Source organism: Coenobita brevimanus, chromosome 112 (genome assembly GCF_032717465.1).
Source record: "Coenobita brevimanus isolate Jiangsu-jjx chromosome 112, ASM3271746v2, whole genome shotgun sequence".
NCBI classification, from domain to species: Eukaryota; Metazoa; Arthropoda; class Malacostraca; order Decapoda; family Coenobitidae; genus Coenobita; species Coenobita brevimanus.
The window spans coordinates 16,912,596-16,925,299 of record NC_137065.1 but is presented as its reverse complement, the minus strand read 5'-3'; the positions used below and the strand labels follow the sequence as shown (position 1 = coordinate 16,925,299).

The 12,704-nt window shown below is 43.9% G+C and overlaps 1 protein-coding gene across 1 annotated transcript; it reads right to left on the bottom strand.

Annotated features, from left to right (window-relative positions):
• Positions 1 to 280: 280 nt before the first annotated feature.
• On the bottom strand, positions 281 to 11,988 carry LOC145418117 (sulfotransferase 1C4-like). The gene is made up of 5 exons (XM_080286643.1): positions 11,813 to 11,988; positions 7,571 to 7,714; positions 3,074 to 3,215; positions 726 to 852; positions 281 to 573 (listed from the first exon to the last, which is right to left on the bottom strand). The coding sequence occupies exons 1-5, from the start codon at positions 11,986 to 11,988 to the stop codon at positions 281 to 283; spliced, it is 882 nt and encodes a 293-aa protein (XP_080142769.1).
• Positions 11,989 to 12,704: the final 716 nt, after the last annotated feature.

Genomic DNA, 12,704 nt, shown 5'->3' with positions numbered 1-12,704 from the left:
AAAGATGATGAACACCAAGACGAAGACAGTGATGATGATGATGATGATAATGATGATGAAAAGGGATGACGACAATGACGACAGACGATGATGATGATGGAAATGAAGGCAATAATAATGATAATGATGCCAAAGGTGACAATGACGATGGATGATGATGATGATGATGATTATGATGGTAATGAAGACAATAACAATTATAATAATGACAATGATTTGATGACTGACGATAATAAATAAAAAAAGGATGATTAAGATTATGATGACAACAACGACGACGCTAATTAAACTCACCCTTCCTCACAAACTCAGCCTCTCCCGGAACCAGTATAGGCGATTCCGGGATGAGACTGATGTTAGTGGCAGGTCTGGCCTTCATGTTGGCAAAGCTGGAATGCTGGGCCACCTGCAGCAGCTCGTCTTCCGTCAGGCCTGTGGCGAGGAACTGGTCCAGGCGCTGAAGTTCCCTCAGCGGATCCTTGTTCACGTCTTCGTAGTATAGCCAGAGGAGGTTTGGGTGGGTGCGTTTTGCCCATGCCTCGCTTAAGTGACTCCAGTATGGCCCTAGCAGAACTGTAGAGAAAAAGAAGAAGGAGAAGAAGAAGAAAGAGAGAAGAGAGGGCAAAGAAGGTGAAGGCGTGGGAGAAGAAAAAAGAGAGGCAAAGTCCCATTCTTCAGTCACTCTCACTCTCTCTCTCTCTCTCTCTCTCTCTCTCTCTTCTTACCTAAATCTCGGCACCACAAATCCAGGAACTCTTCCAGGTCGCCCTTGAAATTCACTTGCTTGAAGAGTCTTTGATGATGGTAGTAAGACACACACACGTCACCCGGATGTCTAGCCACATATATCACCTACGAATGAAAATGTAAACCATCATCATCATCATCATCATCACCATCATCATCATCTTCATCTCCATGATTCAGATTTCAAAAGTAGAATTAGACTGCCAAAGTCTGTATTTGTCGACTACGGTAGAAACCAAAGTAGATCAAGACTAACAGTGAGAGAGAGAGAGAGAGAGAGAGAGAGAGAGAGAGAGAGAGAGAGAGAGAGAGAGAGAGAGAGAGAGAGAGAGAGAGAAAACAAAATAGATTAAAACTAGTTACCTAATCTTCTTGTGGAGCCACAACAAGGAAGCTTCGCCATAACTATTAATGTTTTTTTTAGTTATGGCTTTATGGCCATCGCCCAGTATCTGGGGCATTATGCCCAGGAGGACTGGGAAAGCAAGTCACCAGCAAGCTCAAGCACCACACATATCGGCCAATCTAGGGGGCCAAGCGGGGTGGGAGCATGAAGTAAAATACTGTAATCGGCAAGACATACCTCCTCCTCCCTGACAGTCAGAATGGGTGCAATCCCCTCACCCAGGTCAGCTGCCTGTAGCAGATCACAGAGGTTGGAGTAGGGTGTGGCTTCGAGCTGATACGACCGGGTGTGGGCGGCAAGTGTATGAAGGGTGATGGAAAGAAGATTCATCTAGCCAATCTTTGTACTCCACAATAGCAGGGCAAGATGGGTTTTCTCCTCTGCCTAAGGAGGGGAGGACTCATCGACCTCCTCCCCAGTCGAGCAGCAGGTCGACACATCCTCGGCCATGGACACAGAGGCAGAATAGTCCCACCCTCTTTGGTCTCTGACAGCAGGTGGTGTACTTCAGCCGTGGTCGTAGCCGTGTCCAACTCCAGTGCCAGGTCAGTGATCTGGCTGGCAGTCTTCCAATTAAATGGGGCATCCAGCCTCAGCCTCTTCCGCAGTGTCATGCGGGGGGCAGTAGGTTGCAGCTGGCTGGCGCGGCATTCTCGTCGGCAAGGAACAAAGTGTATATCACGGGCAATTCACTAGGGGATGACAAGGCGAGGCAGCCCATTCTCCTCAAAGATCTTGGGGAGAAGAAAGCACAAAGCCTCCTTGTCACCCCCACAAAAGCCTTTGTCATCGCGATGCACATCTACACAATGGTGCTTATCTCCCCAGGACTCGCAGGATCCCTGACCTGGCGTCCCTGGGCCATGAGACGCCGTCGTGCATAGTTAGAACCCTGCATGGCCAAGCCTCTCTGTCCAGAAACATTCAGAGCCTCAGGACCCCTGGGAGTCCCAAAGAGACAAAACACCACCAGCTCACCGTCCCTGAGGGAGCGCTGGAGATGCAATTGGTTTGGTGCAACAACTGCCTGGCGGTGTACGAAAACATCAGCGCCAGTATCATGGTGCTTGATGAAAGCGTACCCGTCCTGACGTTGAACCAAACCACGGTTCCTAGAGACTGAGGTCTGCAATTTTCCCAACCTCAGTGGGTTGTAGGCAGTAGCAGATGCTTCATCCATCGTTGCTCGTCCGGTCCTCGATCTCTTTCTGTTCTCTCTACTCCTCCCGGCATCAGCAATGATACTGGTGATGGTATAGAAGGTATGTACAATATGAACAAGCTCTGAAGACCCTAAGATAACTACTTGTGTAGCATCAACAACGGATCTGAAGACAAAGGTGTCGAAGTACTCATATGTAAATTTTACGTTTGTCTCAATAACTAGCTAACCGTATGCTTAACTGTAACCATAATCCTTTCTGATCATAAGAGGGACCAGAGCTGTATATATGGAACTGTACATCTTTAAAGCTTTTGTGATTTTCCCTAAAACGTGTTGCAAAGAAAAAACTGGGGAGATTTGAATTCGGTACTTTCCAGTAGGCTAAATGGCAAAATATTAAGCCAAAATGATTCAGCAAATAGTTTTATCATAGTATCTTCAGCCAAATAGCTGTATCTCAATTAGTTTGTGAGATATTTAAAATCAAATATGCAGTTATTAGAATAAAAATGAGTACTGTATACCACCTTAAAAAAAAAGGCAGGGTCATTTATATTTGGCACAAGGACTTGGGTTACCTTAGGGTTCCTTCATGTGTAATACCATCAAGAGCGAAGAAAAAAGTGCAATGAAAAATAATACTGGTGAAAACAAAAAGCTTCATCATATAAATGGCGAAGCTTAGGGTTATGCCGCCATAGAGAGAGAGAGAGAGAGAGAGAGAGAGAGAGAGAGAGAGTGTGTACGTCACCCACCTTACAGCTCTCAAGTATGGATGGCGGGAGAAGTGAGAAGGGCAGATGGGTTTTGATTATTCTGGGTGAAGGAACGGACTCAGCATGGGCCAAAAATACCCCAGTGATGCACGGGTCCTCGTCTGGATGTTGCTTTAAAAAACTGTCAACCAGAAAACTGGGCCGGGGAAAATCTGGATGGGAAAGTGAGTCAAATCTGAAAAAAAGGATCGTTGTCAGTTTCCCTCTCTCTCTCTCTCTCTCTCTCTCTCTCTCTCTCTCTCTCTCCATCCTTTACACACCAATTCTTCATGACTAGCGCCATATTCTAGTGTTAATCCTAGCTCAGTGACAAAAAATTACAGTTCTGTATCTCTACATCCTTAACATAGCACTTCCTCATGACAAGCACCATATCGTAATGATGATCTATTGTTACACCCCCACAGCCAAGATGGAGAGATGGCAAATTTAGGCGAAATTAGCGTTAGAAGAGTATAATATCTATACCCTGTTTAACTTGGCGCAAAATTACCCCCTCCAACTACAATGTGGAGTTGTAACAGAATATGAACACTAGAATATGGTGTTAGTTACGAGGAAGTGATGTGGAAAGAATGCAGCACCGTGGCATTTCTATTATTCTATCATTGGACAACTGGATATAAGCTGAAAAAGGACGAAAATATACACCTACACTCCCTTCACTTTAACTTGGCCCAAATGTCCGTCCTTTCGCAGCTTATTTCTCGTAGTTCTGGGGCAGAGAAGTGCATTGCTACGTCTCTACTACTTTTACACGGCACTTCTTCGTGATCAGCATCATATTCTAGTATTAACCAACTGTTACAACTCAGCATTCAAGATGGAAACACGGCAATTTTAGGCCAGGTTGTGGAAAAGGATGTAGAGCCATAGTACTGACTTGTTTTCCAGTAAAACAATAAAGGCTGTATCTAACCCCTCCAGTTCCAAACGTCTATGCCAACTAGTAGTAGGAGTAGTAGTAGTAGTGGTGGTGCTGCTGGTGGTAGTGGTGGTGGTGGTAGTACTAGTAGTATGAGGGTTAGTGTTAACCTTCACATTACAACTCCAAATGGTGAACTGTATTAGGAAGGTTGGTTTTGATCTTCACAATGTAATTCCCCAACGGATGGAGGTGATTTTTGAAAAAAAAAAAAAAAAAAAAGTAGTAGTAGTAGTAGTCCTGCTCTTTTCGATCACCTTTCTCCTTTCGGGGATAGGGAGAGATTTGAGGGAAATTTTTTTGTATAAACAGGCAGGGGAGTGACCTGTCCATTTCAGTGTCACCGTGGGAAGGCGTCCCTCATTATACTTACTCAATGGAGGACAGAGGAGACTAAGTAACACTTCTAATTTACTATGAATCTGACGTGTTAGTTGATAGGCAAAAGAAATCGCTAAGGGAGAGGCGTTACGTAGTCCTGATCAACAAGAATATGACATGAATCAACGAAAAATCAGAAGACGTAAGGGTACAAACAAGAAGCGGTGCCAAGGCACAGCAAACCCGTCCTGGGCAGTCATTTTAGTGCTGGCGTATAAACACAGCAGGAAATTTAGTCAAAGATGACACATATCAAGTTTAGAGTAAATCTGGTGAAAATTGACGATTTTATGCCCATTTGAAATGTTAGGCCCGACCCACCTGACATTGTCCCTCCTACCGCTAATTGGGGGGTGACCCCAAATTCATTGTCCGTTTGGGTGAAGCACAGATACATACTCGTTTGATGTCTCTTTGTATAGTACAATGACAATGCAAAACAGCATTTATGAGAATTGGAGTATAAGGTACATTTTTTTATTATATGATACTTCAGTAATTAAACTGAATCCAACCAATCACGCGGCAGGAGTGCGCAGGTGCCACATTCACGAAAGTGGATCATCAGCTGGAAGAAAATTGAGTACAGTGCTATACCCTGTTTGACTGACCTGTGCAGCTGAGATATATGAGGCGAGTAGGGTGTGTTTGAATCGCAGCTGCTGATTGGCCGCCGATGATGCAAATGTACACCTCTTTTTATTTTAAGACCTGTATAGTTATATTTTTATATTGTCTTCAATACAAGCAGCCAAATTAAATATGGAATAATTTCCAAAGATGAAGAGGTCAAAATTAGCTTTGAAAGTTTACTGTTATCAAAGAAAATTATACTTGATTATAAAGTGTTTGAAAACGATGAGTGAGGTTAGAAGCAAATTATCCACCCATGGCGTACACCCATGTCCACATGTTGCACTGCATCCACCCACGGTGCACACCTACGTCCGCATGTTGCACTATAATATCCACCCACGCAGTACACGTCCGTCAGCATGTTGAACTACAATACATGCCTGCATTTACTTCAGTGTCATCATCGACGGCCAATCAGCAGCCGCGATTCAGACACACCCTACTTGCCCCACACATCTCAGCTGCACAGGTCAATCAAATAGACTAAGAGCAGTACTACTAGTACTACGACTACTACCATCACTACTACTACTACTACTACTACTACTACTACTACTACTACCACTGCTACTATTACTACAAATACTACTACTGCATCTACTACTACTACTAGTACTTCTGATGTTACTACCAACAACAACAACAATAACAACACTACTACCACCACCACCACCACCACCATTACTACTACTATTAATACTACCACCACCACCACCACCACCATTACTACTACTACTACTACTACTACTACTACTACTACTATTACAACTGCTCCCACTACTACTACTACTACTACTACTACTACAGCTGCTGCTGCTACTACTACTACCACCACCACCACCACCACCATTACTACTACTATTGCTACTACCACCACCACCACCACCACCACACCACCACAACTACTACTACTATTACTACTACTACTGCTACCATCACCACCATTACTACTACTATTGCTACTACCACCACCACCATCACCACCATTACTACTACTACAACTACAACTGCTTCCACTACTACTACTATTACTACTACTGCTGCTGCTACTTCTACCACCACCACCACCACCACCATTACTACTACTATTGCTACTACCACCACCACCACCACCACCACAACTACTACTACTATTACTACTACTACTACTACCACCACCACCATTACTACTACTATTGCTACTACCACCACCACCACCACCACCACCACAACTACTACTATTACTACTACTACTACTACTACCACCACCACCATTACTACTACTATTGCTACTACCACCACCACCATCACCACCATTACTACTACTACTACTACAACTGCTTCCACTACTACTACTACTACTACTACTACTACTACTACTACTACCACCACCACCATTACTACTACTATTGCTACTACCACCACCACCACCACCACCACCATTACTACTACTATTACTACTACCACCACCACCATCACCACCATTACTACTACTATTACTACTACCACCACCACCATCACCACCATTACTACTACTATTACTACTACCACCACCACCACCACCACCATTACTACTACTATTACTACTACCACCACCACCACCACCACCACCACCACCATTACTACTACTATTACTACTACTGCTACTACTACTACCACCACCACCATTACTACTACTATTGCTACTACCACCACCACCACCACCACCATTACTACTACTATTGCTACTACCACCACCACCACCACCACCATTACTACTACTATTACTACTACCACCACCACCACCACCACCATTACTACTACTATTACTACTACCACCACCACCACCACCACCATTACTACTACTATTACTACTACCACCACCACCATCACCACCATTACTACTACTACTCTTAGTCTATTTGATTGACCTGTGCAGCTGAGATGTGTGGGGCAAGCAGGGTGTGTTGGATTCGCGGCTGCTGATTGGCCGCCGATGATGACACTGAAGTAAATGCAGGCATGTATTGTAGTACAACATGCGGACGGACGTGTACTACGTGGGTAGATATTATAGTGCAACATGCGGACGATGGTGTACACCGTGGGTGGATTCAGTGCAACATGCGGCCGATGGTGTACAACGTGGGTGGATTCAGTGCAACGTGCGGACGTAGGTGTACACCGTGGGTGGATTCAGTGCAACGTGCGGACGTGGGTGTACACCGTGGGTGGACAATTTACTTCCAAAGTCATTCATCGTTTTCTAAAACTTTATAATCATCTTTTATTTTCTTTGATAACAGTAAACTTTTAAAGCTAATTTTGACCTCTGTAGCTTCGGAAATTATCCCATATTTCACCTGGCTGCTTATATTGTAGGCAATTAAAAAATACAAATATATATGTGCTAAAATAAGAAAAGCTGTAAATTTAAATCATCGGCGGCCAACCAGCAGCCGCGAATCAAACACACCCTACTCACCCCATACATCTCAGCTGCACAGGTCAGTCAAGTAGGTTATACAACTACTGCCACTACCAGTGAAGCAGAATCAAGTGATGTTGGTGCCTACTCAAGGAAGGGGGATCGTGCTCTGAGTGGCGTGTTAATGGCTGTGGTGAAGTCAAGGTCGTGCGTCATACACCACACCATCTCCTGCGTCCACGTCGTGCCGCTGCGGGGAAACGTCATCACCACTACGTCATCTGGCCGAAACCTGGACAAGAGAAATGAAAATCGTAGGAAAAATTCGTCCTGTAAAACATAAAAAAAATGAGCTAACTGGCGCTAAGAGTTTGCTGTCGCCAAATTTGCAAACTAAGGAAGAGAACGAGGAGAAGACTGTTTTACTCGTACAAATCCGAGAATTCCTTAACCCAGCCTAACGGACTGGTAAACTGAAGCACACGTACTGTACCTTCCCCTCCACGAAATTAGGAGAGACAGAGCACAACTAGACTCCGGGAGTGTAGCACAGCCCTCTACCAATAAAGTACCCAGTCGTCGTGGGAGTCTTTTTAATAACCTGAATTCTTGATGGAGTATCTTTAGTCCTACGTCTTACGTGAGGATTTTTTTTCTTCTTTTGGACCTCCCAGACATGGCACGTAAAAGATAAAGAAGAAGAAGAAAGAGAGAGAGAGAGAGAGAGAGAGAGAGAGACAGACAGACAGACAGACAGACAGACAGACAGACAGAGAAGAGACAAAGAGACAGAAAGAGACAAAGAGAGAGAAAGAGAGAGCAAAGGGAGGAGGGAAGGAGGGAGGGAAGGATAGAAAAGCTCCAACATTTGAAGAACCACGTTAAAACTCAACTGCATATTTACTGTAAAGATATTTACTATCAGGGCTCTCACTTTTAAGGTAATTACCTTAGATTGGGTAATTTTGACTCATCTAAGGAAATCTCTGAGGTAATGGAATTTTTAAGGTAATTTTGAGGTATTTCAGGGCATTATGGTGGTAACACCTAAGGTAATTTTGATAATTTTAAAGTACATTATACATTCAATATCATTATATTTTGTTTAAAAAAAATCTGGTATAATGGCCACGAACAGCGGCAATACACACGGTTACATCACATGGTGGCCGGGCCTGGCAGGCCATACTCCGTACGGTACACGACTACGTCCACGAGACCGGCTGCTTATCTCTGCTGTCTCGTCTACTCGCACTACACTGTCCACACAGCCAGCCAGTGCGGTGAGTGCGCCGAGTTCCAAGCCCAGATTCGCAGGCTTTCCAGTAGCAGTGTTATGGTGTGCTAATCGTCAGTGTACTGTCTTTCCTCCGGCATTTTATGAAGTCTTAAGGAAACTGCAGTGAGTAAGTAGCCTAATGGTAGTGTACTGATCATATAATTCTGAATTTAACAGCGAAATGATTTTAGATAAATATATACTTTCAGCCCAGCCTGTAGTACTTTTTCTTCTGAATTGTTTAGACTATTCTAAGACAAATTTTACGGACGAGAACACTTTCGTATTTTGCCACAGTAATTAATGTAAAAATCGTCAAAACACATAAACTTTGTTTGCGAATGTCAATAAATATCAGAACCTAACCTTACCACCCTAACCTAACCTAACCAAGTCAAGTGCAAGTACATAGTCAAGTGAAAGTACCTAACCCTGACATTCTAAAACGTACTATTCTCTGCCATAACCGAAATGCTCAATGCTCAGCTTCTGTTGACTGATGTTAATGGAAAACAACGATTACCCAGTCTTTCTAAGTTAACAGAATGTGCATTAACCTTGCCACACACAAATGCTTCAGCAGAGACGCTTTTCACTTAAGACGTAGTTAGACTGACCTGAGAAATTCACTTAAAGGTACAAGCCTGGTTAGCTTACTGCACACTAAATATGGACTAAAAAAAAGAATTGGTGTATCCATTGCTCATTTGCAGCTGGATAACCATCTTCACCCTACCCTAAAGAATGTAGTAAGTAATGCAGCTGATGATGAATGTAGGAAAATTGTTGGAAAAATTTTATTAGTTTTCTCTTTGAGATATGTTTTTTGGTTGTTTAGAAAAAAAAAGAAAGAAAAAATACGTTCCATTTAACTGAGAACTTGAGTGCATTATCAACTAGAAAGCACTCAGAGAGTGCATACATCCGCCAATGTCATTGCCGGATCCGTGGGGGTATTGTGTGAAACATATAGGATCCAGATCCTCCCCAAAATTTAATTAATTTTTCCTTGACCCATGGCCCACTGTTCAACAAAATTTTATTGAAAATTTTGAGAATTTTTGGAGATATTGTGCGGGATACTCCGGATCCAGATCCGGATCCGCCCCAAAATCTAATCAATTCTTTCTTGGCCCATGGCCCACCCTTCCACAAAATTTCATTGAAATTCACAGAGAACTCTTGGAGATATCATGTGGACAAAGAGAGAAACACTGGTGAATACAAAACTTCCTCCAACTTCGTTGGCAGCGGTAATAATCAAATACAAATTTCTTGTGTTTATAAAGTTATATTCTCCTCTTCTCGCTGTTCTGACTTGTTGCGCGCGCGCGCACGCACACGCGCGCACACACACACACACACACACACACACACACACACACACACACACACACACACACACACACATAAATATATATATATCTATCTATCTATCTATATATATATATATATATATATATATATATATATATATATATATATATATATATATATATATATATATATATTATACATGGGTTTTTTAAGTCAATTCAATTGCATCTAAGGTATTTCACGGAGGATTCAAGGTAATCCTTGATGGCTGTGGTGAGAGCCCTAGTAAAGAGTAAAGTTAGTCATCACTAGTCATATACTTTTTAGATCTCTGATTTTTCCATCATTAGAAATTCGGTATATCTTATTTATCTACACGTCACGGTGGTAGGTAGGCGGTGGCGACCATCATCCACTCACCTGATGTAGTGCTGCTTACATCCTCCTCCACCTTCACAATTCATTTTCTGTGTCTGCTCTCCTCTCTTCCTGTTACTCCCATCCTTGCTGTCACTGTTATTGCCACTCTTTCAACTTCAGGTGGCTCTAAGCTGACTGACAAACGTAATGGTAGCCTTTAACCCAAGAAACTGTTTACACTTCTGGGTGACCACCGTATAATACAGCTGTGGCGTGATGTGCTGCCCTCTATGGTGCCCTTATTAACTGGGTGGAGAGTGGTTGCTTGCCTGCGGTTACTGGGTCTGCTCAACAACCTACACGTCACGGTGAATAAGGGTGGGGAGGGGGTAACGGATGGTGGATGTGGATTTTTTTTTTTTTTTTTTTATGTGTCCGACTCTGGGCATAGGCTTCACAGCCTGCTCTCAAGGCCCAGTAGTCCTCCTACATACCATACACCTCTCCACATGTCACCACTTCGGCGCTAACACCCACCGTCCATATTGAATACATGCTAGGGCTGTCTCATACAGGACTGGTGTATTGGTATTAGTGGGGGTACTTTTATGACATGCCGGCGGGTCTTCTGGTAGATCAGGAAAGTCTGCTTTTATGAAATTCAAATCCTTAAACTGTTCCCTGCCCCAGCCAGGATTCGAACCTGGGTCCATCAGGACTGCAGGCCGCCTCTCTACCGATTCAGCCACCGCCTCCCCCCTTGGGGATGAACTGAAGGTGGAGTGGGGAAGATGGCAGGATCAATGATGAGGAAGATTCAGTCTGGATAATACTACTTCCGTTGAGGTATATGTTTTTTTTTTTTTTTTTTTTTTTTTTTTTTTTTTTTTTTTTTTTTTTGTTTAATGCGTCCGTTCCGAGAGGCCCAGCAGTCCTTCAGCGTATCATACACCTCCACATGTTACCACTTTGGAGCTAACGCCCACCGTCTGTACTGAATACATGGTACAGCCACCGTCTATACTGAATACATGGTACAGCCACCGTCTATACTGAATACATGGTACAGCCACCGTCTATACTGAATACATGGTACAGCCACCGTCTATACTGAATACATGGTAGTGCTGTTGCATACAGGACTTGGTGTATTGGTTTTAGCAGGGGTGTTTTTATGACATATCGGCGGGTCTTATGGTTGACCAGGAAGTCTGCTTTAACGAAATTCAAAGCCTTACACCGTTCCCTGCAACCCCCCCCCTCTCTCTCTCTCCTTGTATGTGTGTAAAGATCATAGACTCACTTCTCTCTCTCTCTCTCTCTCTCTCTCTCTCTCTCTCTCTCTCTCTCTCTCTCTCTCGCACACACACACACACACACACACACACACACACACACACACACACACACACACACACACACAAATCTACTCACCTGAACTGGACATATTTATCAAGGTACAATCTGCAGTGCCGTGGCAGGAGGTACCGCCCTGGTCCAACCTTCATCAGTCCCTTATCAAAAGATCCGAATTTCGTCTGTAGTTCGTGCTGGATCTCCGGGGCCAAGGGGAAGGTCATCACGGGGGAGCAGTCTCCGTTACCAGCCATTATTTAGCACTGTAAATGTAAATAAAAGTGTAAGTATGAGGGACATATTACAGGGAATAGCGCTGCACTTGAAATATATCTGGTGGTATCTTGTGCTTTGCAGGGACTGCTGTGTATGACGGTGTGGGCGTGAGTGTGTGAATGAAGAGAAGATGCAGGATGGTGTGGGCTTCAGCGTGTGTGAGTAGGAAAAGAATAGATGATGCAGGATAAACACTGATAACGCTGTCTGTGGTAAGGATGTGAGTGTGAGTAGGAAATGAATTGGTGATGCAGGATGGACGCTGATAACGCTGTTAGTGGTAAGGGAGTGAGTGTGTGAGTAGGGAATGAATAGATGATGCAGGATGGACACTGGTAACGCTGTCAGTGGTGAGGGAGTGAGTGTGTGAGTAGGGAATGAATAGATGATGCAGGATGGACACTGGTAACGCTGTCAGTGGTGAGGGAGTGAGTGTGTGAGTAGGGAATGAATAGATGATGCAGGATGGACACTGGTAATGCTGCCGGTGGTGTGGGCGTCAGTGTGAGATATGAGTAAGATGGGAATAGATGATGCAGGATAAACACTGATAACGCTGTCTGTGGTAAGGATGTGAGTGTGAGTAGGGAATGAACAAATGATGCAGGGACAAATGATGGCGGAGGCGGTGGCTGAATCGGTACACAGGCGGCCTGCAGTCCGTATGAACCCAGGTTCGAATCCCAACTGGGGC